This window comes from Gallus gallus, chromosome 20 (assembly GCF_016699485.2).
Source record: "Gallus gallus isolate bGalGal1 chromosome 20, bGalGal1.mat.broiler.GRCg7b, whole genome shotgun sequence".
NCBI classification, from domain to species: Eukaryota; Metazoa; Chordata; class Aves; order Galliformes; family Phasianidae; genus Gallus; species Gallus gallus.
The window spans coordinates 6,973,597-7,001,254 of NC_052551.1; the positions used below are offsets into that span (position 1 = coordinate 6,973,597).

General features: G+C 41.9%; 1 protein-coding gene across 2 annotated transcripts; it reads left to right on the top strand.

The window, feature by feature from the left end:
• The first annotated feature begins 11,042 nt into the window (after positions 1-11,042).
• TGM3 (transglutaminase 3) lies at positions 11,043-26,949 on the top strand. Of its 2 annotated transcripts, none has more exons than XM_015296687.3 (13): positions 11,043-11,150; positions 16,941-17,108; positions 17,399-17,641; positions 17,973-18,091; positions 18,594-18,722; positions 20,095-20,272; positions 20,428-20,563; positions 21,446-21,549; positions 22,011-22,256; positions 23,328-23,633; positions 24,407-24,564; positions 24,761-24,894; positions 26,568-26,949. In XM_015296687.3, exons 1-13 carry the CDS (start codon positions 11,144-11,146, stop codon positions 26,713-26,715), a joined length of 2,076 nt encoding a protein of 691 aa, XP_015152173.1. In that variant the 5' UTR covers positions 11,043-11,143; the 3' UTR covers positions 26,716-26,949. The 2 variants fall into 2 exon arrangements, with proteins under 2 accessions (XP_015152173.1, XP_417392.3); XM_417392.8 differs by lacking the exon at positions 11,043-11,150 and adding an exon at positions 15,173-15,255.
• The last annotated feature ends 709 nt before the right edge of the window (positions 26,950-27,658 follow it).

The window sequence follows — 27,658 nt, forward strand, 5'->3', positions numbered from 1 at the left end:
GCAGCGAAATGCATTCTAAATCTTAAGAGATATCCCTCGGTGATTCCTGCCAGGACTGCCTCACCACCATTGCGTGCGATGGAACGCTCTGCTCAGGGGCTCCCCCCAGCAGCAGCTGTCACCGGGTTCACACACCTCGGGGAGGGCAATGCTGGTGCTGCTACCAACACGTATTGCTTCTTGTTTCTCTCTATTTTTTTTTTTTCCTGCAGAACTTGCAGTAAGGGCTGAAAACCCTGCATGAATCCAGCCCTTCTTGGCCGCTCCCTGCTCCCATTTGCCCTCAGCTTTGAGGAAACACCCTCCTCTTTCTTTCTTCCTTTTTGGCCATTCAACAGTAATTAATGCCGGAGTTGAAAGCCTCATGCCTACGGCTGCAGGGTAACACAAGGATGGCCCTTCCAAGCAGATATTTAATGCCATGGCCAGGACTGGGGGCTGGCCTCTCCTGGGAGCGGGGGGAGCTCTGATTTTGGTGACACTTGGGTATGGCTGCAGAAATCCCATGAGTTGCCCATGGGAAGGGTCACTTCCAGCCTTACTTGGGTTATTTGGCATCTGCAACACGTATTTAATAAAATAGATTTTAATTCTCGGGATTATGAAGATCACTTTAAAGCAGCTTATCTGACACTCTTCTCCTTCCCTGTTTTTTCCCTGAAGTGTTTGTGGGCGATGCGGAAGGCTGCATTAAGCCATTCTTGAAGGCTTTCTCAGATTAAACATCTTCACATGGGACAGAACCACTCCCCATGCATTCCAATGAGCTCTCCTCAGCCTGCCCTTTCCCTGCTAACTCCCAGGACTCACTAACCAAAATGAGCAAACTGGATGTAATCCTACAACACAACAACACCGCAGAAACCCACCCCGAATGAGCTCTGTGGGAGAGGAGGAGAATGCTGAGAGCAGAGCAGTACCCACAGGGAGCTCAGAGCAGGACTACATAAGGACCCCGACTGAAGGTCTCCTTCAGCATGGCTGAGTCCATTCCCTACCTCCAACTGCTTCAGATTTGGGCACCCAGGTTCCCAAAAGCCTTACGACAAAACCCATAATGCAACACCTGCCCCAACCACTCCTGCTCTCCTGAGACTACCATTTTCTGGTGTGATTAAATATCCAAGCAGTGCAACTACTTAGAAATGGAGGTTTACTCTCATCTCTGAACTGCTAGCAATGGAGTTCTCTAAAAAGCATTTGCTGCCCAAACTCCTCATGATAACACAGAATTGAGAGTTGTGGTAAATGCTTTATCTGGGACAAGCAACCACAATGCAGCTTTCCCATAAAACCCATTGGCCCTCTGCTGTGAGAAGGACAGCAGATTTGTCTGAGAGTCACCACCTGTACCCCCTCCAGGCCTGGAGGGACACTCAGCAGGACCCAGCTGCACCTGTAGCAGCCAGAAATCATCATCACCTGTTTCTAACAAGATGCCTTATTTGACACAGGTCACAGCTGTCACCAGCTGGGGGATGGTTGCTGTGCTCAGAGGCACCTCTGTGCTGGTGCCACTGTTGTCCTCATCTTTCCGTCGTCCTCCTCCTCAAACTGCAATCTTCCAACCCTGAGACTCATACAGTACCTGACAAATGAGGCTGCACTCCCCATTCCCAGCATTTATGCTATGCCATCCCACCAACTGACGCAATAACAATAAGAGAGATTCTTCAGGAATACCATCATAGAGATTCTTATTTCAAGGGAGGTGTCAGCTACCTGCCTTTGCCTTCCTCGGTACATCAAACAGTTAAAGCCCAGTCCCTGTAATGCAAAATTTAAAAGGGCCTCACTTCAGCCATTACACCCCAGCACATCAGGAATTCCCAGTACACTCCCAAAGTTCTCTGCCATCACATCTGAAGAACAAGCAGCTGTTGTCCTTGTTCATTTGCTGGAAGCTTCCTCACCTCTTGCATGTGTTCAGTACCATGCTGGGGCACAAGGAACGTGGAGATGTGCCCCCCATGGCTGTGCATGGCTCAACTCTTCTGCTGCCATCAAAGGGTCCCCAGGGAGCCATGGGATGGCACTGCCAGAGCACACATCCCACTGCAGCCACACTGGGAGCGAAGTGAGACACTGAGCACAACGTTAGGGTCACTGCCCTGAGGTCACTTAGCAAACAGCCCTGCTGTCAGCATTCGTCCCCTAAAGTCTTTCAGCTCCAAATCGGAAGGCATTGATGGGAGGAAAAGAAATCTACAAGCAGCAAACTGTTGGTTCAGAAGTTGGTTCAGAACTGTTGGCTCCTGTTGCTGCAACAGAGTTCTTTTGTATTCAGCTTTTGTCAATATTAAAACTGCTCAGATTGGAATTTTCCAGGCGGTTGTTGGCCCTTAGTAGGAATCAAAGACAATTTCAAGAAAATCAGCCATTTTCAGTGATTGTATCAAGAGAAAAGTATCCAATATTGACAGAAATGGAGCTGTTATCGAGGGGGAAAAGAAGAAAAAGGTGTGATCTGGAATTTACAGACTGCACCTCTCCACAGACAAACAAGAGAGAGAAATTAGGATTTTATGGGAAAGCCTTACTTTTAGCAATTCAGATCAATCATTTGCTTGGTTTTGCAACCCAAATATCCCTCTAATGCAATAAGCCAGTGGAACAAAATTACACCAATTTAATGAACAGAGTGAAAGCAATGCTACCACGAAGTCAGGAACCTGGGAGCTTTTCCACTATATTGCACCAGTAAATAATTCCTGCAGTTTGGGACTCTTCCTAATCTATGGTGTAAAAAACCAGTATTTAATTAAAAAGTTAATTTCTAAAAGAATCTGGATAGGTCACTGAGGAATAAACAAATCTAACAGATGGCTTTGATGTGTAACCACATGCAAATACCAAGGGCATCTCACAAGTTGTGTATGCAGTGCTTTATTCCAACCCAAGGGATTTTAGTGCTGAAGGGGGGCCCTTTGCCACAGCAATAGGGCAGGAATTAATGTGTTTGCCAACCTTGCTAGTGGTTTTTTGTGTCAGTCCAACTCATACTTTCAGTGAGCAGTATTTGGAACCCCAGTGCGGAAGCTCTGAATGGAGCAGAACCAAACCCATTATTAATGGGTATTGACCTCTCACACTGCACTTGCTGGAGGTTTATGCTGTGGCAAAGCTGGCACCATTACTGGCTTTTGGGACTCTTAACAGGTCACATACAAAAGGAAGCTCATTCCATTTGTTGCTTTGTTACAGGGGAAAGGATGGAGGGGATACAGGGTAGAACCACATCTATAATTAAAGACTGCATCCAGTTGCCATGGCAACAGAGACTCCAGTCCCACAGGACATTGCCCCCGAGCACCTCTGCCAACTCCTGCACAGAGCCCAGCTTTGTGCAAGCTGCCAGCCTCTGGCCTCACATTTGTGCTGAAGAGGAGACAAGAAAACATCACTCACCCATTTCACTCATGTCTTCACCTGCGTACCCCTAAGGCCTACATCTCCACAATATCCTGATGGCCAAAAGGACATTGCGTTTGCTGGAATTCATAAATAGAGAAGTTGTATGTGAGACACACAAAATAAACCTCACCTTCCCCACTGGTAAAGCTTCAGTTGGATCCCTGCATTCGGTTTTGCGTTCATCAAGAAAGATGGGATCCAGCTGGCAAGAACCCAGAGGGCAGCAACAGCAGTGACCACAGGTGTAGAAAAGAGCCTCTATGGAGAGATGGAAGGAAATGGGCCAGCTAACTCATGAAAAAGGAAAACAGAGGTGGGAGTAACAGCTTTCATAGGAGGGTCCTGCAGAGGAGCAAGGACTTACTTTCCATGTCTGCTGGGAATCAGACAAAAATACCAGGGAGGGAGAACTAGGATGGCTGTTAATAGAAAATTGCAAAGCATCAGAGAGATGAAACACAGGAACAGACTGTCCAAGGAGGCTGAAGGATGGAGACATTAACACTGTTAAGAAGGTGTATAAGCATCTGCCAGCAATGGCCTAGACATAGTGACCCTGGCTTGGTACAGCAGGATGGATGAGGGCTCACCTCCGTGTTCCTTCCTGCCACACATATGATTTCTCTGTAAGAACCTCATGTGCTCTGCAGCTACATGGTGACCTGTAAGAGCACACCCCATGTTTTGGGAGCCATGTACAGCTGTTTTCCTGATGCAGCAGGGCTTCAGGAATCCACTGATTAAAGAAAACAGCATTCCAGTTGTTGACTTCAGTCATGAGAAACAAACGTTTCAGCAGATTGTCTCCTCCAACACTTCCAGCAATATTTTGTCATACATTTTCTCTGGTTTGTATCAACTAAAAATCTCTCTCACTCAAGATTCAGCTTGAAAAATGTTGGCTTGGGATTAATTTGAAGTAGATTTATATCCACAGACTGTGTTAGGGTGCGAGTTCCTCAAAACACTGACCTAAGTTTACCAAATAAGAACATGAAAAACCCAAAGAACTGATTCAAATCTAACTGGCGAAAGATGGATACACAAAGGCAGCGGGACTCTGCCAACATAAACCACTGTCAGGTTCTGTGATATTGGCCTATGCTTGTGAAAAACAAGAACTGTAACAGCTCAAGGGACAATACTTGAGAGGCTCCCAGCGCCAACGCATCTTGAGCTGCACCTGGGCTGATACAGTGCTCCTCAGCCTTCCCCACAGCTTTGAGAAAATTTATATACATATGTATTTAAAGCAAAGCTTTGACTTTGTTTAAATGAAAAAAAAAAATGTTATGTGGATAAATATTAATAGAGAAAAGGATTAAGCAGAAGGGTGAAATAGCACCACGCAGAGCACCACGTCTCAGCCTGAGAACGCGTTTCTCTTCAGCTCAGAACTTTCCCTGGTTTTGGGCACAGGACAAGAAAACTCACAACAGCTCAGTGCTGCTCAGTGAGGGGGAAACCAGAGGGAGATCCACGCTGGGCATTGCCATTGCTGAGTGCCATGCATACAAAAGCAATTAAGCAAAGCAATAAACAGCCACACTCAGCTTTACTCAGTAGCAAGCAACAGCTGCAGGAGCAGGAATGACCCAGGGAAGGGGACAAACCACAGGGAGAGTGGGGACACCTCCGAGGCCAGGCTTCATCTCATGCCAGGGAAGAAAAGCCAATGGTTATTGGATGCTCAGTGTCCCCAGGCACTCTGGGATGCACACTTGGTTTCACTCTGTGTTGTTCCAGTCTCAGCAATACTGAGACTTCCCATCCCATCTGCAAGAAGTGCGTCTGTTTTTCCCTAGGCCAACCTCCTCCAAGCTCCTTGGACATCTTATTTCTTCCACTTTGCATCCCCTCCCCACCCAGCAGACATCACAGATACAAGGCTGCAGCTGGCTTTGCTGCGGTGAAGGACAAAACCCCACCCTATGATGCATTCCTCCCTCACACTCCTTCTCCCTGAGGACTCCTGCACAGCCCAGCACCTTGCACACCACGGGGCTCTCACCGCTGCTCCTCATCCAGCAGGGACACTTGGGCGTGCTCCATATGGGGACACGGGCAGGGAGTTCACTGTATTGCATTGCCAAGGAGCTGGGCAGGAACCTGCGGTGGCTGCAGTACAATGCCCTGCTATGGGACACAGCCACACGCCCAAGGAATCACACTGGAACGGCACAGGCTATGCCAGGTGAGGTCAAGCATCCATCTATACAGCACAGTGCACTGCAAAGAGATGGAGAAAAACTGCTCAGGAAGATTGCAGCTGTACAGAAGCGAGATCCTGATGGGAGACTGCCATTACCTTCACCCAGAGGACTTATTTGAAAGCCAGGCAGCAGCAAACCTACAGAACCCACAGCCAGAAGCTCTCCCAAGTGCCCGGCAGGCCTGCCCAGGGCCCTGGCTGCAGAGCTGGATGCTCAACGATGTACTCCAGGATCTTCAACGTGCCTTAAGGCGCTCCAAGCGCACCCCTGCGGCAAAGGCAGATTTCCACGCCACCGCCCCAGCGCTGCGCATGCGCACCAGTGCCGTGGCGCCCGCTGCTGCCGCCCGTGGAATGAAATGCGGTACTGCGGGTGCCGCTTTGCTCACGCACATCTGGGGCAGTGGGGCGCGAGACTGCGCTGCTACTCGTGCGTGGATCAGCATCTGCACCGCCTCTATTTTCCCAGCAGGCGGCAGCAGTGAGCCCTCTGTTGCGCACAGCGCCTGTAGTACCGCCATTCTTCCAGCAGGTGGCAGCAGCGCTCAGTGAGCGATTCCACCCCCCCCCCCCCCCCCCCCCCAGGAGGCGTTTGGTCGCGTTCCAAGGCAACTCTCACGGCCGGACTGACGAGTCGTGCTGTTTACTGAAGCAACAGACTGCAGACGGTGGTAAATACACTGTCTGTAGAGCTGTAGAGCACGTGCGAGTTCCAAAAATGTGAATAACACCGCCACAATGTGTTCAATGAAGGAATAACTCTGTAGCTATGATCGGATATGCAGATCTCACCCAGTAGGAGCTCCTATGGGGGGAAGGGGGGCACATCAAGCTCACCTGCTGCTGCCAGCATCCAAGGCTGCAGGGCATGCTGCTTAGGGAGCCATCATGGAACAGATTCTTTGCATATTCACCGTATTCCACCCTGGAGGTTTCCCCAATGCTTCGCCTCCTCTTAGCGAGGGGACATCTCAGCAGATCGCCTACAACGCCAATCCCACGTGAAGGAAGGTGCGGCTGCTGGGGTGGTAACAGGTGAGGCGAAGGCAGCTGTAAACTGCAGGGAGAGACAGAAAGATCAGCCTCCGGGAGATGGAGGACGGAAGGGCAGCTGCTGTCTGGCCAGTTCCCATTCCTGTCATCTACATGGCTTTCCCCATTTCTAAAAACGTATTGCAGCCAAACACCACAGACCTGAAGGGTACAAAAGGGACATCCAATGTGACCACAGAGTCACTTGGCCAGAAGAACCCACAAAATACGATGGTGATTTTGGATCGGGAGGCCTTTACCCCATTTCACCACAAGTCATGCTGGTTGGACCAGCCAGGAATACACATCCACATCCTCGTGAGCATGTTGGCGTGGAAAGCAAATACAACTGGATAATGAAATCAATAGGAAAACAAGCAGGAGCGACTGAAATCAGCTTTGTTTGAAATAAAGACAGGTCCCCCTCTTATACAATCTTCTAATTAGCTTCACCATATCCAAAATTTAAAATAAAAGTGAATATCATGTGGTTACAGAAGCTTGCCAAAAAAGGGAGGGAGCTCCTTAGGACAGCAAGGACACAGCAAGCTTGCAATAGCTTGTCTTTCTGAGGCAATATGTATATATATATATATATATATATTTGACCAAAGGAGATTTGGCAGATTTACAAATTCTGTTATTACACCAAGAAGTTCTTATTTTACAGTTCAGAGGGAAGAAATAACTGTTAAGGCAAGCTGGTTTCTCAAAACTGGTCCTGAGTATGAAATTACAGGAAATGTCCTCAACATTTCTGTGCAGTAAGATGTGCACAGCAGTTCCAATGCGAGCAGCCTGGACAGAAGGAGGGCAATAAAATGAGTGGTTCAGTTTACCTTCATATGTGTGAGGTTTAGAAAGCAGACTTCGGGTATAAAATGCAGTTTGCAGGTTAAAAAGCACTTCGGATTTTATGGTTTCTCAAAATCATAGAATCCTCAGAGTTGGAAGGGACCTCTGAGAGACATGTATTCCAACTCCTGCACTGAACAGGGACACCACAGCTGTATCAGGTTGCCCAGGGCCTTATCCAGCCTCACCTTGAAAGTCTCCAGCAATGGGGCATCAACCACATCTCTGGTAACCCGTTCAGTGCCTCACCATCATCACTGTAAAAGACTTTCTCCTTATATCTAACTGAATCTACCCTCTTTGTGCTTGAAACCATTTCCCCTTGTTCTGTCACCAAGTCATACTAAAAAAAAATACTAAAAAAAAAAAAGCCAAAATACCTGCAAATAAGAACGTACTCCATATCCACATCCATTCCCATCTTTTGAAATTAAAAGTGCCTTTAGACTTTCAAAAGTAAATCCTGTCCAAACAGTAAGTTTCTGCTGATGAATCTAGCAGTTACAAATGACAACCACTTCTATTATCTTAACATGGAAGGCATTTACTTTCTTGTTCTGCTAAAGATGTTTCATTTTCCTTTTCCAGAAAGAAGAACAGTACCAATAGTACTGGTCATACGATGCACCATCTTCGATGATTTAATGATACTTTAAATCTGCAAGGAGAATTACTTGACTCTAAAATGCAAGTATATGCTGATCTGTTACCTCCAAAAAACAGTATTCTCTCTCAAACAATTGATTCCACTTGCCCTCCCATCTATTATGGAGTTTTCATTACAATTATCAGCTCCTGAGCATGCTATTTACAAGGTCCTTGCAAATTAATTTTATTAATTTATCACTCTAATCTTCACATTTCTTACTAGGGATTACAGCCATCAGACTGGATTAGAAATCCTTTTAAGATTTGTAATAGGCACCTTTTTATCCATCTGCACATCTGAACAACTTGTCCAGGATCTTGTCATTTTATATCTCCTTACACCATATTCCTTTGTACAGGATTCAAAAACACAGTCTTGTGGGCTCAGCTGAGCACTGCATAAAACATACAAAACCAAACAACCAATCAAAACTACTAAAAAAAGGGGGGGGGATTAATAAAAAATAGGTCAGGAAATAACTAATAATCATTGTCACAATGCTTATGGGTAGTGTATTCTCTTTTCACTTCTTCGTATCAGAAAGTATACAGCAGAAATACAATGAGTCTCAGAAATACGTGGCATATTCAAACTAAGATATCAGCATGACAAGAGCCCGAAAAATCCGAAATTCCATAATTGTGGGGATAAAAAATGACAGCACATTATACAGGAATGCAAAACACTGAGCACTAAGTGAAGCACAACCATGGGCACCTTTCAGCACCGACAGTGTTAAGAACTCGTGGATCTTAAATGCAAAAGGAAATGTTTAGAAAATTATTTACACAACTCATAATTAGCATGTGAAATTCATTGCTCTAAGGGACAGAAAGCCAATGAACTTTAATGGATTCTATAAAGGAGGCAGCTTTTCTCTGCGCAAGAGGACAACACGATTATTTTAGGGTCATATATAAATTCCTTCTTTCAGGGAGCAACTACTGAAGGGACTGAAGGTGGGGTAAATCTCCCCTTCAGAAGGAGAGCAATAAAGTGCTATGGGGCTTCCCAGCCAGTCTTGGAAATTCATTTGTATTGGCAGAAACAAGAATCTCCAGTGATTCTGTACTGGGCAAATACTGTGCTTATGTTCCTCTGTTTCTGTTCAAAACATTCAATTCTTTCCTTGAAATGAGCATTTAAGATGAACGTGATATGTAAGACATCTATGCTGAGGCCCTCTCTGTGTGGCACAGCTCAACTTCAAGTACCAAGAGTACACAACAGGGGAAAATGTCACTGTGATGGATCTGACATCAAAATAAGTTCCCTGGGGTAAGGTTGACTACACGTCTACATTATCCTCAACCAACATTCATTCAGTCCATTCTTAATCTCCAGTTACATATACTTTTATAGCCTCCACAGAGGGTTTAGTTCAGTACTTATCCTCACTGCCAACATTTTAATTTAGCATTGGTATGACAGACTAAAGGTTTTTAGGCTCCTCTTTTTGTAACCACTTCTCACAGTTTTGAGACTTTGTCGTCACATCTCCACAGCTGATTTGGGCTTGGCTGACTTCTTAAAAAGTCCATGGTAGCTTTTAATCATCTTGGTGACGCTAACAAGTTTATCTATTCCACTATTTTCCAGGAACTTGCAACCCTGCCCATAGCAGAGGCGTTTGGAACCAGATAATCTTTAAGGTCCCCTCCAACCTACGCCATTCTGTGATTCTATGACCAAATTAGTTGATGTCAACTGCAATTTCTAGGCTCCTTCCCATGGCTCTTACCCCATTTTATTATGCAGAGGTATTACGCTTGCCCATTCCTCATCTTATGAAAATTTCACTCTTCAAGTTCTTCAAGGTGAGCACTAACATTCCTGAGATTGCTTCAGGCTCTGCTCCTCATTGTAGATAAGTGGGATTAAGCAATAATAAAATGAGACAAAATACTGTATTCAAATTGGAGTAAGTATAAAAAAATGGAAGTTCCTATGTAAAAAGATAGGAAGGTCCACGATCAAATTGCCAGAAGTCTAATTAAATAAAAAAAAAAGAAGAAGAAAAAAGAAAAATTAGCCAGAAAAAAGAGAAATATCATGAAGTCATGCCAATGAATTCATTTTCTTTGTATCTATAAAACGCCCTTCTTGTACATACAGATCAAAGTATTTTAACTTTTAATGTTGTGCTTTTATAGTCAGAAACTCGTTGAGTAATCACCATAGAAGCACAAATTATCGTCTTAATTTGTACCTGCTACAAAATGACTGTTTTCTTTAATTTTATGAGGACAAAGTTTCCCTTTGTGCAGGGAGAATTACTGCTTGAGATCCACTCTTCAGAGCTATTCACCATTCAGTGGTTCATCAATTTAATAGCAGCTTACTTGACATGTACAGCATTAATGCTATTACTATTAATTCACAGAGACTCTAAGGAGAGACTGACACAAAAGCATCACTGATCCCAAAAACATTTATTGGTCCCAAAACAAGGACTACTGAGGTGAGTGAAAAGTTACGTTGTTTCTTTGTAAGCCTTATGAGTATATTCATAGGGAGGGAACTACATTAATTTAATTATGAATATATACTTTTATTTTGCGAATACTCATCTGTGGATCATGCTAGGAAAAGATATTCACTCATTCTGACTCAAAAAATCTTCTCTCCTCTTCCCAAGTGACGCATCATTGGATGTGAAATTCTGGATTCCAGGTATGCAATTAAATGTTCTACTTTTCTGAGCATCTCAGCCAACCCTCGGGATAAATAGCCTGAATTGCATAAGTGTGGTGTGTTAAAACCCATGAGCTAATATATGGTCACTAGGAAGTTTACATGCCCACTGGAATGACTTACCTGCCTCACCCACCTAATGTGAATTACAATTGGTTTGAGCAGAAGGAGAGGCCTAAAGTTTTCTCTATAAATGCTGCCACGCAGCTGAAGCTTGAAGTCTTATCATAAACCTCTACAGTTGCTCACAGAAATACAAAGTCCAAGACACAGAGGAGCAAGGAAGCATGGCTGGTAAGTGCAGATAAATAAATAAATAAATAAATAAATAAATAAATAAATAAATCTCTTCCTGAATAGGGAACGGGTAAGTGAATAATTTACCGTATGTTTTTTATTCTATAGGGTTGTTATCTGTAAAAGGCTCTGAATTGTTGAAGTATTCTACATGCTGAGATTTTGAGTAGGTTATTTCAGCATTTTCTTTCCTGAATTTTTCAAAAGACACCAAAAAAGATCATGCATCCATTGCCATACTGGAGCTAAGTATTATAGCACCGCAGATAGAGCGGAAGGAACTATGGCAAACTGCAAGCTATCCTGTAGTGTGAAACTTAGTGAATCAAGAGCTGTTCAAGTATGAATGAATCTTGTGTTAATGGGACTATTTGTGCCATGAGCACAAATACAGAGTAGATTCCTTCCTGGAGATTCAGAGTCAGCAAAATGCAATATCATTATAACTATTTGTTGAAATTACTGTGAAAGGGACTTTGTAATACAGACATATCAATACAGATGTCCAGGAGTGAAGTCATTGCAAAAAAGATATTAAATCAAGACACCGTAGCAAGACTGGCTTTGTTCTTGCTTAGGTCCAACTTTTTGGGAACACAGTAAAAATGGAGTTAATTCTAGGCATGGATTTCATGTTGTGCTGGATTTATGTGATTTAAACTAGAAAAGTTTAGGAAATTAATGAAAAAGCAACCATCCATAGAGCAGAGGATGAAGTGCAGAAATGAGAGGTGTTGTTTTCCCCTCGTGGAGGTTAAAACAGGCACAGTTACACCATGGTCAAAAAGCTTGGTGAGACTCAATTGCACCAACTCTTAGGATACAAATATTCATCCATTACAATCATTGAAATAATTCACATTATTGACTGAACTCCTTGTGCTGATGTTCGTCATCAGCATCTGTTGTTTGCCTGGCCTGACGGTGCTTACTTAATGACTGCATCTGCTAAGTGTAATGTTATCTAGATGTCCACTTGTTCAGGGGCTGGGAGGGAATCAGGTGAACACAATGGGTGTAAGGCTATCGATTCCCTCATCCATCTCCTCCTCTCAACAGAACAAATAAATGGCCAAACACAATTTGATAGGCAATCTGAAAGATTGGACTGATTAGGAAAATCTTTCCTTTTAAGAGAAGAACTGCATGGACAGTAAAGTAGACAGTAAAACCTTTCCTCTGTAGCGATGGGGAAACAACCACAAAGTAATTGTTTCTGCATTGTAACACTTCCTTTTAAGCAACAATATGCCAATACCTTAGACAAGCCATTTTGGCAAGGCAATCCCTAAAAACTTCCTTTTTAGGTGTGATACATCAGTGTGTCCTTAACCACAATTTTCTCATCACAGTAAATGCAAGAAGCAATAGCAGCATTTAACGAACAAACTGTTATCTGCTGATCACAGCCAGCTCTTGCTTGTGAAATACCCAGGTGATATTGCAAGCCCAAGTTCAGTTAGAGAAGTCAAAAGTACCCAGGGTTTCTCCTCAAAGTGCCATGCACAATTTTAATGTAAAAAGCTCTGTGTGTGTGTGTGCACAGGTGTGCGTGCCCATAATTGCTTTTACATATGAACATGAACATGTTCCAAAAACACACATCCTGCAAATACAAACACTCTTTTCCAGAAAGTTTCGGTGCTTCTGTGGGCCATTCTGTACTGGACTTGGTTTAACAGAATCTAGAAAGTGAAAGGAAGGTGGTGACTAAAGAATGGGAAAAGCATGGCAAATGATCCTTTAAATTTGACAACACTTCTCTTTTCCTAAGAGTTTTGACAGTCTGCAGCACATTACTGCTACTAAGCACTCAGTAATTTGTTTCACAGCCTCACACTCAATTATCTTTGCTTGTGTCTGTCAGTTTTGTGTCATTACCACTGAGGTGTGAGTCACACCTGCAAGCATCTTGTTTATGTACCAGAGCTGGGAGTGCTTGGCCATAGGATGGGACATGTTGAAGTTCTTAGAAGAAATAAGCAGAGTCAAACAGTGAACGGAGCTTGCAAAGAGGTATTTCTGATGAGTGTGCAACTGTAACGTTAAGTTACAACATCCAAATAACATCTTTACTCCGGTTCAGTGGAAGGGATGTGTGTATAAGTGGGAGAGGTAGGGGATTACCTTTAAATGTAAGAGGCTATAAACACCAGGTCATGTCTGGCTATGTGGGAGCTGTCTGGGAAGTTTGTGCACTGTCAGTTTGATTCATTTCTAGGTGCTGGTCCCTTGGTAGGTTTTGAAGTTGCCATATTAGTATATGTCACTATCAACTTCTCATCTGGAAAGAGCCGTAGCATTCCTGCCAAGATGCTAAGGAAAAATCTGAGCCTCTGGGTATTTCCTGGCATGCTGCAACATGTGCCCTGCTAAGGTATTCTCATGGAATCACAGAATTGTTTGTGTTAGAAGGGATCTTTAAAAGCCATCTGACCCAATTCCCCTGCAGTGAGCAGGGACACCCTCAGCTCCATCAGTGCTCAGAGCCCCTCCAGCCCAACCCTGAGTGTCTGCTACCACCTCATCTCTGGGCACTCTGTGTCAGCGCCTCACTGCCCTTACTGTTAAAACCTTCCGCCTTATACTGAATCTAAATCCCATTTCAGACCATATGCCCTTGTCCTGTCACACAGATCCTGCTAAAGAGTCTGTCCCCTTTCTCACAGCCCCTCTAGATACTGACAGGCCACACTGAGGTCTCCCTGCAGCCTTCTCTCCTCCAGGCTGCACAGCCTCAGCTCTCTCAGCTGTGCTCATAGGGAGGTCTTCCATCCCTCAGAGAATTTTTGTGGCCCACCTCTGCATACACTCCAGCACATCCATTTCTCTCCTGTACTGAGGACTCCACATCTCAGGAGCACCTCTTTTGGAATGGAGGACAAAGAGTGGAAAAAAAAAAGGAAGTATGTCTTGGGCAATATATAGGACCTAGAAGAGATCTCAGCCAAGTGCTTTTCCTTATAGACTTGACCCATCTACATCAGCAGGTTCTGGTCCTGGAGAGTGTTGACACAAGTCATTCCACATTGCTATTCCAGGACTCCAGGTCCCTCCCTAGTGGTTTAGAAATACAGTATAGCTGTAAAAAAATACTTGACTTCCAGCACCTAGGGTAGCAGGAGTGATTTTGGTGATGAAATTCCTTGCTTAATTATCCAACAAAGGAGTGAGAGGGGAGACAGGACAGTCCAACTTCCCAAGGAAGTGAGGCAGTCCCCAGTAAGTCAAGTCTAGATGTTTGTAACACGGTGCTTCGGGGATATGCATGGAAGAATGTGGAAAAATAAAGAGGAAGATAAGGACTGTTTTCCCATCCTGAAACAAATGCACAATTAATTATATGTGAATTAAAGTTGTATATGTTTTAAATTACAGTTGGATTTTGCATGTGATAAAACTACTGTCCCATCTTTCCCCAAAATTCTACTGATCCTGAGTATGAGTTCTGAGAAGCATTCATGGAAATAGATCCAGGAAAACAATGGATTCAATGAATTAATTTTAAAAGAACATCACTGTAAATACTGCTCATGAGGAATTCCAAATTGAAAAAAAATACGGTGCAAGCAGTTACGCTTCTACTAGAATGTTGTTATTATAACAGAAAGAAAAGAAACTAAACACTGAAATTCTTGTAAATTCAAACACAATAAGAAACTTCTAATGACTGACCAGACTTCTAAGCATAAATATAGCCAGGATGGATGGGCCTGGGCAGCCTGATCTGGTAGGTGGTAACCAGCCTATGGCAGGGGGTTGGAACCAGATGATCTATAATGTCCACTCCACCCCAAGCCATTCTGTGATACTGTCCAAGCTTCCTAAGTTAGGTTGCAGAGAAGCGAGATAAGAATGTTGGGCCTAAGAAGGAAAAAAAGTTAAAAAAAAAAAAGAATCCTTAACCTCTTTGGTCAGATAAAGGCTAGGGAGCAAAGACAGCGATTGAAGCTCCACCCTCCCAAAGGAAAAGCTTTACAAGTAGACTTAAAAGGAGTGAAAGGCACCAACCACTCCTTGAGTCAACAGAAGTAGAGGCGTCCATTCAGAGGAAAACTCCAAAGCTGCTCTTAGAGGACATATCGATCAGATATGGGCCAAGGTGAGCAAGGGGCCAAGCCCTTCTGTGCTTCTCTGTTATTCTCTTACATCAATAAGATGTATATTCAGTTCTGAAAGTGAAGGGAAAGTCTGCAGGTATTTTGAGTTGTCAGCCTAGTGCACATGGGAGACCAACAAATCTGACACAACAGGAGAAACACAATTTGGAGAAGGTATCATTGAAAATGCAGAGGGAGGTTACAGCACACAGAAAAGGTTGAAACCTGAAGTTAAAATTGAGAGCATACAAAAATGTAAGGATTTTGTCTGTTTTTGATTTGCTGCTAAAATTTATGCTTATGCAAATTGCCTACTTTGCTGCATTTCCAACCTTGGCAGCTAATCTCTGCCTTTCTAAAGACAAGTTTTCCTCACTCCTGAGCTTGTTCTATAACAGATGCGCTTTATTGTTGAGTTTCTAAAGATTATTATTTTTTAAATAGGTACCTTCCTAAAAAATCAAAGTACATGCTGTTTGCCTAGATTAAAAAAAAAAAAAAAAGTGTTCCCCCCATTCGAAATGTGACTGCATTTCTAAGGCTACAAATGTAGTTATTTCTAGGCTTGCCTGACTTGATAAGATGAAGATCATGCAGCAAAGAACACCTCCCCATGCATGAATCGAGGTGAACACAGGATGCTGATTTTTTACTCAGTAACAACCCAAGACAGTTCTGTTCCTTTATTAAGGACTTTCCTATTCTTCCTCTTTATGAGGTGGAAGGGGAAGAGGGAGAAAGAGAGTAAAAACTATTTTAAAAATAAAATAAAAATATTATTTTTAAAATCATTATTTAAAAAGCAATTTCTAAAGAGCACACACACTAATAACCTTTTCTTCTGTACTTCTGCACTTCATTTCAATCATGAAGTTAATCTTCTGCTAAAGAACCCTCTGTAGGCTCTGTCCATGTCAGAGCCAAACCAACCTCAGATGCTTATTCTTTGGCCTCTGATAAAGCTACAGTTTGCACACAAGAGCATTCCACACCATATTATTTCACATACATGATTTTAGTAGTGTTTTCTCTCCAATTCTGTCATCTCTCCCACTGTCAAATGACCCAATCGAGCTGTAGATGTCCCTGCTCATTGCAGGGGGTTGGTTTAGATGACCTTTAAGGATCTCTTCCAACTCAAATAATTCTATGATTTTATGTTCTTGTTAGGTGCTTTCAACAGATAAGAACTGGTATTTATGTCAGAGGTACATGTAACATAAATGGAGCTAGGGAACTTATCAGGATTTAAAATGCAGAAACGTGCTTCAGGTCATTCTGGTTTCTTCATTTCTTATTCAGAGGTAGCAAATCTGTGTCTCTGTTAGAACATCGTGTCATGGAATGAATGAAACCACGGCAGAATTAGCTGAGTTCAGCTGGATTCTGTATTCAGTAATTCACAGGTGTTCCATTCTCTCATAGTTCTCTCATCTTAGATTCTTTTCTGATTTTTCTTTAGTACTGGATATGCTACTTTTTAAAATAATTATGCAGATAGTTTTTAATTATCTCTCCAAGGTGTAAACTCTCTCTCAAAAAAGAATAAAATACTCAGAAATAACTTTTTTCCATCTGTGGTGGAAACTTCACATTTCTATTAGCTACTTACAGAATGTAACATGCAATTCTTGCCATTGTTTATGTGCTTCTTCCTCCTTCTAATGTACTTCTCACTTTTTCTTAGCTGCAGCGCAGCCAAGTACTGACTGGCACGTGAAAGAAAATGGGAGAGATCACCACACAAGTAAATTCTCTAGCAAAGAGTTGATTGTGAGGAGAGGTCAGGCCTTTGTAATCACCTTCAATGGAGTAGAACAGCCTGAGCAAACCTTAACATTCATCGTAGAAACAGGTATGGCGCCCAACCTCTTTCACAGAAATTGTAATGCCTAAGTCACATTCTTTTGGCCTGGTGTGTGCTATATGGTAGCCAGTTAATACCTCAGAACCAATATGCTGCTTTAAATAGCCCCGGAAGTGTTTGAAGTGTTTGCTGTACTATTTCAACCTCAGCTAGCAGAGGTTTCTTTCATTTTCAAACATTTGCCATATTAATCTAAGAGAAGGGTTAAATCTCTGATGGGTTTGTTGACAAGTTTCAGCAACCAAAAAAAAAAAAAAGTTGTTTATTTTCCTTCAAAGGTCCAAAACCCTCCAAGCAGGCCAAGACCCAAGCCACATTTGGTATCTCCAGCACAGTGAGCAAGGACAGCTGGAGCGCAGTTCTTCAGTCCACCAGTTCCCACTCCGTGAGTGTCTCCATTTCCAGCCCACCTAATGCTGTCATCGGACGCTACAAGCTGAGTGTTCAAAGTACTTCAACTGGCAGCTCGTCTCCAGAAACCCTTGGCACTTTTGTTTTGCTCTTCAACCCTTGGTCTTCAGGTATGAATATATCAGCATTCCCCAGAAAGAACTGATTTACTTGTACTTTGATTAGTATTTGCAGCTTCTCCACTTGACCTGCACTTCTGTAGTATGGGGATCAAACATTCACCACATAATCTAGCAGTGAGAAAAGAAAAGCATATGATCGTTTCTTAGGACCTTCTGATACATAAAACCAGCTCTGTATCATGTACTTACTGGAGATCCCCTTTGCCCTCCTCCCCCCCCCCCCCTCCCCAAAATGCAGATTAAGTTCTGCCAAAACTCTGGAGGTTTTTTATTTATTTTGCCTGCTGTGATTGTATATACCTCTGCTTTGGCTTTTCAGGTGATAATGTGTTCATGCCTAACAAGGCTGAGTGTGAGGAATATGTGCTAGAAGAGTTTGGTATCATTTTTGCGGGCAACAATTATCATATCAACAGCTTTGGATGGAACTTTGGCCAGGTAAACACAGCACTGAACCAGCAGCCAGTGCTTTGTGCTCTGTTTTTCACATAAGCAGGGTGATCAGCTTGTTTATTTTTTAATGTTTATTGCAGCCATACACCTGAGAAGACCAGGAGTCTGGTTCTGCAGTTAGAGCTCACATCAAGTTCTGTTATATTGATTAATGAGAAAATCTGCAGTTGACTAGTCGGTGATATGAGCTAGGACACAGATGCAGCCATCAGAAATCTAAGAGTCTGCTGTGCAGTATAGTGGGACATCACTGAATGGCATAGGCCTGGCTGTCAGCCCACACATTTGGAGTTTTGAAAACTCTTAGAGTTTTAATCTTCATGGTTTGTTGAGCGCTCATTTCTATGTGGAATTCTTGGCTGAGCTGCAAGGTTTCATCTTGTGGTTAAAGAAATATTAAATGCTTATGTAATTCTACTTATCTGTATATTTTAGTACAGTAGAATGATCTGTGTGTCCAATACACTAATATATTTCTATAACTTAGTTTCAAGCAGATATCCTCAATATTTGCCTTTCCATGCTGGATCGAAGCTTGAACTACCGTCAGGATCCTGCCACAGATGTATCTCACCGACACGATCCCAAATATCTGGGCCGTGTTCTCAGCGCAATGGTAAACAACGTGTTCAGAAAGTCCAAACTACTGACTGTTCACTTCTCAGAAAATTTTAGGCCACTGCTTGTATGCACCACAAAGCAGAAATGCGGGCCAGGGAAATCCCTAAGATGTTGTCTGGTCTCAGCCTTCCAGGCTTGTCTCATTTATGTATGTCTCACACTTAACGCTTTGATACGCGGTATTCAAAGTCAAAGTTATGTTGTGGGTTGTTATGCTGAGCACTTTGGAGGCCTTTAATCCAACTTCCCATTTGAAGGGGGTCTACAGGGGTACTAGATCAGGTCAACCATGGATTTGTCATGTTGTTTTGAAAATCTCCAAGGGTGGAAGTTTCACTGCCCCTCTGGGTGACCAATCCAGAGCTGCACTGTCTTCTTAGTGATTAATTTTTCTCTTAGGTCCAGTATGGTCTTCCCAAGCTACAACTTTCTGTTGTTGCCTCTTGCTATGTAATATACCAGTGCAGAGAAAAGTTGGACTCCTGACTTTGTATGCCCCATACAAATAGTTGTAAGCTCTTGCTATAGTCTCCTTTACGTTCATCTTTGCTAGACTGAACTACCCTAGCACTCTCAGCTTCTTGTAAGCTGTGTGCTCTAGGGCCTATGACCATCTTGGTATCCCTGTCTCCTGGACCCTGCTCAGTGCCACAACATTCCCCTGAACTGAGAAGCCTGAAACAGGAGCTGGACAGTAATACTGGCACAGTGATAATTAAAGGGCTGTAACAGCTTCCCTAAGCATTCTGATAATTTCTGGCACTTGCTGTAACTCCCAGGTTCATTTCAGCTGAGTTGCCTCTCAGCAAGCTATTTCCCAGCCTGTACTAATGCATGGGGTTTTCCTGCCCCGAATTCTAAATTCTACATATTTTCATCTTGGATTTCCTGACATTTCTGTTGACCCAGTATCCAAGATGCTTAAAGTTACTGCAGTTCTCGTATCTGCCCCTTCCCCTAATTTAAGATTGTCTATACATTTGCTAAGAGTTCATCCTCTTATCATGCAGGCACATTCTGACAGATTCACTGCATTACATGCATTTATGATGCCATTCAATCATACATTGGTAAAGTTGCCACCTCACAACAGAAGGGTTCACTATAAACTTGTGTTTGTCATCTTGCTGGGTACTACTGCACTTGGGTGGGAGAAACTGGTTAATTTCTTTTCATTACTTACGAGGACACTTCTATAATTTCTCTGAAAAGATGAGATTTCCTCCTGAAGGCCAACTGCAAGAAGCAATGACTTCTGTCCATTAAAGTGTCATTCAAAGCTTTTCTCCCATCCCCTCCTCCACCACTTCTTCATCTATTGTAAACTCTTAATTTATGGTATCATAAATTTTGTGAATATTTTAAAGGTCAATGCTAATGATGACCAAGGGGTGGTACTAGGAAACTGGAGTGGAAATTATGATGGTGGAAAAAGTCCAAGCAGCTGGACTGGAAGTGGTGAAATCCTACAAAGCTGGAAGAAATCAGGATTCAAGCCTGTTAGATACGGACAGTGTTGGGTTTTTGCAGCAGTATTAACCACAGGTATGATTTATGCAATGCATATAATGATACTGCACAGACTCTTTGCACTAATAACACTTTCTACATGAAAATATTTCTGAACATTCATGTATTAGTTGAAACATCATATTCTGGAAATAGTGCTTACTGACTGTGGTTTTCCATTCCCTCTTTAGTACTTAGATGTCTGGGGATTCCCACTCGTCCAATTACAAACTTCAGCTCTGCCCATGATGCAGATGGAAACCTGCGTGTGGATGAGTTTTACGATGCTTCTGGAAATCATTTGAATGAGGGAGCTGACAGTGTCTGGTAAGGTTCTGCGGTATATAGCAATAGGACCTATCAATGTCTTCAGGTGCAGAGTGTAGATTCTGATGACAAATGCTCTTAAATTCTTAAAAATTGTCTTAAGAACAACTAAATGCACAAGATCAACAAAAAACTATACTACCACAAAATCTGGTGTTTTTTACTCTTTCTTAATTAGACAGAGAACTAACATCAATTACTACAGCAAACTGAAGCCAAGGCAGACAAAGTTATAGCTGCCACAAATTACTGAAAAAATTGGATGTTATACTGGAAATATTGGGACCTAACTTTGTTTGAAGTTATTCTTCAAAACCAAACCACGTTAAGCTGTAAAAGTTCAACAGAACTAGCTCCCCTCTCCTTCTTCTTTTTTCTTGCAGTGAGATAATTTGCAGTGAAAATAATTATTATCAATACTAAGCAAGAAATGCAATTGAAATAAGCTTTCATTCAGCAAAGAAGAGTGCAGCCCCTCACTGTTTGCCTTGTTTGCTTTCCTGCTTGTTCTGGACATGTCCTAAATCTAAGGGAAACTTACAGAAAATACTATAGTTTTGTGCAATAAGAAGCACAGCTGAAACTAAGAAAGTCCACAGGCTCAGAATCTTTTTTGGTGGGAGGGGAAAGAGGCTCAAGACATTTTGGATAATTTCAAAAATTCACTCTCTCTCCTTGAAAATTTATGGTGGTTCCACAATGCAATTTTCAGCTCCTACATAATTAAGATTGCCAGGATCAGAGTGGTAGTCATCAGCCTCAGATAAGAACCTTCAAAAGTTAAAGCATTTGAGACTTTTCACTGCGAATACTAATTAATGAACGTGAATAGAAATTTAGAAACACATACCATGGGTTTACTTTATTCATTCTTGAATGAAGGAATTTCCACGTCTGGAATGAAAGCTGGTTTTCCCGCAGTGACTTGGGCCCTTCATACAGTGGATGGCAAATTCTGGATGCAACTCCCCAGGAAGAAAGTGGAGGTACACAGATTTCATTCCAGGAGTAGTGCTGAAAAATCACAAAGTCATTCATTTTCAGAGAGAAAAATATATTGTAAAACAGCTGTGAAAGAAATTTCTTTTCCTGCTCAGAAATGGAGTGACAGTTTCTTTTTAATTAAAAAAGCATCAGCTCCTCTATAGCTGCCAAGAAACAAATTGGGTTTCTAGGGCCAATCTTCCGCAGCTCTTTCTGTATTTCCAAAGTAGATGTCTCGAGCTATTGAAGATTAATGAATACTATAATATAGATCAAGTGTATATTGAGAATAAATGCAAGACACATTGATTATTGGCTTGGTATGAGGGTCTGTGTGGATGAAAGTGCTGGAATGGGCCACCAGCACTTGGTAATTCAAGAATCATTGATTAATATCTGTCTAGTAATCTGCTTACTTTAAAACCATTGATTAGTTCTAAGGTATATTTTCTTGATGCCATAGGAATTTATCAGTGTGGTCCTGCCTCAAGGAATGCCGTCAAAGAAGGAGATGTAGATCTGGACTACGACTGTCCATTTGTATTTGCAGAAGTGAATGCAGACTGTATGTACTGGAGTTATGATCGTGCTACTAGAAAGAAAACTTTATTATTCAACAAGTCGACAGTAATTGGCCAACTCATCAGCACAAAGGCAGTTGGTAGAGATGATCGTATAGATATCACCAGTGATTACAAATATGAAGAAGGTAAAAAAAAAAAATTCATAGTTCTATATTTGGTTCACTCCAGAACTTATATAAACTTTATGATAGGAGCCTCTTGGTTGGCAATTTTGGACATCTATATGGTAAAATGAAAATTTACACTAAATTTATTCTGTTCTAGCAGAAAAGAAAAGAGAATGTAAAGAGTAAAAAATATTGCCCTCCCCCTACTGATATGTGGTTCCTTTGCGGGACCTAAATAAGACAAATCCAAATAACTTTGAGTAAAGCATTCACTGTTCCACCTGCATATGCCAATGTGTACTGGCTGCCTCTCTTTTGTACTAATTAGTCCACAACCCAGCTACTTGACAGCAAGGTGAAAGACCTGTCACAAAAAACCTAGCCTAAATCAATATTTAGGTGCAAGAAAAGCAACACACAGCACATAAACTTGACAGATCTTTGGGTTTGATAGTGCAGAAAAAATATAACCATGAACTGAATTTGCAAATGTGGAAAATGAACCTTGTTGTTGTAAATACGTATATGAAGAGTGGAAAGCATCGTCATGAGGCCAAGTAACTAGTTTCCACTGGGTACTGTACTGGGCCTGACTGGGATGTTTTCTTCGTTCGTGTGCAGCTTTTGTTTTCCCCTTTAAACTGTCATTATCCTGATCCACAGTTCTCACATTTCTTCTATTTTCTACCTATTCTGCAGGTTTGGGGAGTGAGTGTGATGTTGGGTATGAGTTTGGCTGTTTGTCAGAGTCAACAGACCACATTATACCATTGCCCTTCCCTTATTTAAGGAGCATTTTCTGTATTAGCAAACAAAAACATACTTTTTTTTTTTTTTTTTTTTTTAATATTACAACCATAAAAAAGCATAGAAATGGAAAGTGTGAAAAACTTTGGACTTAAGATTTTGTTTTACAAACAGATACTGCTACGGGAACAGTGACATTGCTGAGGGCAGAACCAGAAAATTAAGCACGGCAGTTGCCCTCTAAGTACAGAATTATGTTTTGCTGAGTAGTCTCTAGCTGTCATGTAAAAGAAAAGATGTTTGTTAACTGTTGAGGGTAATTTTCATTGTTGTTTTTAACAGGCTCTAAAAAAGAAAGAGATATTTTCAAAAAAGCCCGTAAGAAGCTGGGACTTGAGGATAAGTTTGATCCTACAGCACCAACACCAAAGGAAATTGAACAAAAGCCTGATATCTCAGGAAAGTTTAAGATGGCCGGTCCTTTAGAGGTCGGCAAAGACCTCAATTTAATTCTGGTTCTTAAAAATTTACAATCCGAAGTTAAGTCTGTTAATGTGAATATGACTGCTTGGAGCACTGTGTACACAAGAAGACCAGTTCGTGAGATCTGGAAGGACTCCCTGTCTGTCTCTCTGTCTCCTGAGGAAGGTAATTTTTCAAATAAAATAATCACACAACTCTTATTAAAAGTTATCAGTAAGCAGGCATTAGAAGACGGTAAACTTGGGCTGGGGCAATCTGAGACATGTACAAACTGGGAGAAGAACTTGAGAGCAGCCCTGCAGAGAAGGTCATGGGGGTCTTGATGGGTAAAAAGCTCAAAATGAGCCAGCAGTGTGTGCTTGCAGCCCAGAAGGACAACAGCATCCTGGGCTGCATCATCAGAGGGTGGCAGTGGGCAGGGAGAGGATTGTCCCCATCTACTCTGCCCTCATGAGGCCCCATGTGCAGTACTGTGTTCAGGCCTGGGGCTTCCAGTACAGGAGGGATGTGCAGTTGTTGGAGTAGGTCTAGAGGAGGGCCACAAAGATGCTCAGAGGGCTGGAGCACCTCTCCTGTGAAGACAGGCTGAGGGAGTTGGGCTTGCTTAGCTTGGTGAAGAGAAGGCTGTGGGGAGACCTTCCTGAGGCCCTTCAGCACTTACAGAAAGGGAGCTTATGAAAAAGATAGAGTCTGACTTTTTACGCAAACAGGTAATGATAGGACAAAGGAGAATGGCTTTAAACTGAAAGAGGGGAAATTTATGTTGGATGTGAGGAGGAAATCCTTTACCGAGAGGGCAGTGAAGCTGTAGCACTGCTGCCCAGAGAAGTGGGCATGTCCATCCCTGGATTAATACTGGGTAGAAAGTCTGTTCCCTTATAGAAGTGTTTATCGGTTCCTTTTTTTTTTTTTTTTTTTTTTTTTTTTTTACTCCACAGAGAAACATTTTCCCATTAAGATATCTTATGCTGAATATCAACAGCAGTTAACTACAGATAACGCGATTGAAGTAACAGCTTTATGTCACGTAGAAGGTGGGATTCAAGTACTGGTGCAAAGACACATTGCCCTGGACAACCCTACCATCGACATACAGGTGAATTATTGTCCCTTTACTCTAACTGCAGTGGCAGAGTAAGGGAAAAATGAGCCCTTTAGGCACTTCCTTCCCCCAGAAAGAAATGTTCTGCTTATGTTCTGCCTTGGTACGTCACAGCGCCTCATAGTAATCCCTCTTCTGACATGACTGAGAATGCTGACAATCTGACCTTTTAAGCATTTTCTTTGCTCAGGTACTTGGTGAGGCAAAAGTGAATGAAGAAATGGATGTGGAAGTGGTATTTACCAATCCTATTGATATAGAAGTGAAGGACTGTGTGCTGCAGGTAGAAGGCAGTGACCTGGTGAGAGGAATCCTTAAGATAGAGTAAGTACAAGAAGCGCCTCCTTCCTGCTACTAAAGATAACTAATCCAGAACACAGTCATGGATGACTTTGAACCAAAGACAAGGATGAGACAGAATTTTCCTCTTGCACACAGCTTTAAATCACCTTTCCATCCAACCTAAGCTTTGACTCCGTACTCTGGGAGGGCAAATAATTACTTTATAATGTGATAGAACTTTCTTGCCTATCCAGCAGGACACAACACGTTCCAGCAAAAGTTTTATGTATGCCCACGCAATAAATGTTATTGAGGCAGTGTATGCTGCTATAGGCCAGATGGGTTGAACCTTCTTGTTCTGACTGTAGGATTAGCAATAGGATATGAGTGTTTCTGTCCACACTATTCCCAAACTATTCTGTGTTTTGACGAGGAATATTTTTTGGTTTGTTTGTTTGTTTTTAAAATTGACTATGAGTGCCAGTCTGAGTGGTCAGCCTTCTAATTTGCATCTACATTAGACATGTAGACACATATGTAAAAAGCAGATGCACCAGCATCCTGGCTTTGTGAACACAAATGAACACAGATTGTTTAGGGCTGTGATCTCAAAAGGTGGCACTTCTGAAAGAAACAGCCCAAAGTATGCTCTACGTGTAGCTATTCCAGGCACAATAAATCATGACTAAGGAGGACGAACATTAGAGAACAGACTAAACCATGATCAGCAGCTACTCCTTAGATGACTGAATTTACTTTACTATGGTCTGGAACTTGACCATAATTTAAATACTTAAGGCAGGCAGGAAGAGGATAGGGAAAATGGTGAATATTATGATAAAAGAAGATTTTCAAAAACAGGAACTACAGGTACATTGATTTTCAAGCTCTGCTTTTAGAACTCTACAAAATAATGACATTGGGAGATTAATAAACTGAGTCAGAAAGGTTCTAGATGATGTTGAGATGGGGAATGAGAAGACTGGAATAAAATGGGTTCCTTTTGCTATAGAGCCCAGCTACCTGTCGTATGGAAATATGCTCATTAAGTGAACGTTTAATCCCTGAAGGTGTTAAAGAAACGTACCTGTGGTCCTAAGGAACATGTTTTAGTGGGTAGTATTGGTGGTAGGTGGATGGCTGGATTAGATGATAGAGGTCTTTTCCAATCTTTATGATTCTATGCTAAAAACATACATGCACACTGGCAAAAAAGAATCCAAACATTCACAGCAACTTAAGATGGCCATTCTTACTTGAGCAACCACACACGGTCTATCTCATATATTCCCTATTTCCCTGAGGGAATTTGGCAACCCCGTTGCTATATATTGTATACAACTTTATCCTCAGGCAAGACAAAATACCACAGGCTAAGACCGTTTCATAAAATCATAAATATGGGTTTCCTAGAATTATAAAATATGCTGATATAAAACATTTCAAGGTCGATTTAGAATTTCCCAGTGTGTAAACACTTTTCTTGTGTTGCTACAATCCACTGTAATTCAGGAGTTTGCATCGATATTCATTGTGGTTCCAGCTCATTCAACACAATGATGCATTTTATGCTTCCTGTTCTGCATGAAACTTTATCTTATATGAGATGAGTATGCTTTCACCCTGATCCCAACTAAGCTTATCTGAATTACTGCACAATGTTTGTTTGGGTCCTTATATTTTTCTTATATTTTTCTTTTGTTTCCTATTTCTAGTGTACCACCACTGAAAGCCAAAGACATATCCAGTACAAAATTTAAACTTACCCCTTTTGAGACGGGCTCCAAGCATCTGCTTGTAAATTTCTCCTGTGATAAATTTGCAGATATCAAGGCCTTTAAAACTGTAAAGGTGATTGACTAACAGGAAGATACACAATAAATGATCTTTGTCCCTACCAATTGTACAAAATGGCGTAAGAAATGTTGTACAAGAAAACCATGAGAAAACTAAGAGAACAAAATCCTTGCTTCCTGTGATATGGGTTTACCAACTTTATATTATTAACATTTTACATTGTAATTTTTAATAAACTGTGGAATAGTTCACTCACTACTGTGCACATCCATGTTATTAAACAGAATTTCTTACCTTCTATTCAGAGACTGCTTGTTTGACTTTTGTCTGCTTTTCTTTGGAAATCATTACTTCTGGCTGTTTCTACACAAATATAAACACATTTTTATACATCCAAAGCCTTATACAGTGCAATTGCAAAGTGGTGTTTCCCTTTATTGCCATAATGACACTAGAAAGTAGCCAGGATTAAGCGCATGTTTTACATTATTTTGCCCAGTCTTTTTGGCAATAATGAGTATGTCATGACATTTTTCTTTTCTGCCAAATCACAGTGGCCCAGTGAGGCACAGGAAATGTTCTAAAGCAATTTGGATGGTGTCCAATATGAGAGTAACTTGGCAAACATGTTAGGATAATTGCCCAGCTCAAGGTATACGAGATTCTTTTTGCATGCTGCTATTCTGTACTCACTGATACTCTCTGGGAATCAGAGGGGGGAGAGTAATCTTAGGTCAGAGGGTGTTTTAATTCTGGAAAAAATAGAATTTTTCACTATATTTGCATGTTAGGAAGCCATCTCTATCAGCAAATAATATATTAAATACAGAATCCAGTTAATATTGAGATCAAGTTCAGTATATCTTAGTTAAACTTTAAATCATAGATAGGTGCAGACCACAAGCATGAAAAAGCTGGTGTGAGCAAAGCACACATCCAAATTTGTTTGGGTGTTGTGAGGGCCAAAAACGATAGTAAAAGGCATGTCTTAATAAAAGGTGCCTTAGCC

Excerpts from the sequence above, each read along its gene's own strand:
- TGM3 (XM_417392.8), top strand. Across the intron at positions 17,109-17,398 it reads AACATTCATCGTAGAAACAG|GTCCAAAACCCTCCAAGCAG; the intron begins GTATGGCGCCCA and ends TTTCCTTCAAAG. Across the intron at positions 23,634-24,406 it reads CTCTCTGTCTCCTGAGGAAG|AGAAACATTTTCCCATTAAG; the intron begins GTAATTTTTCAA and ends TTTACTCCACAG.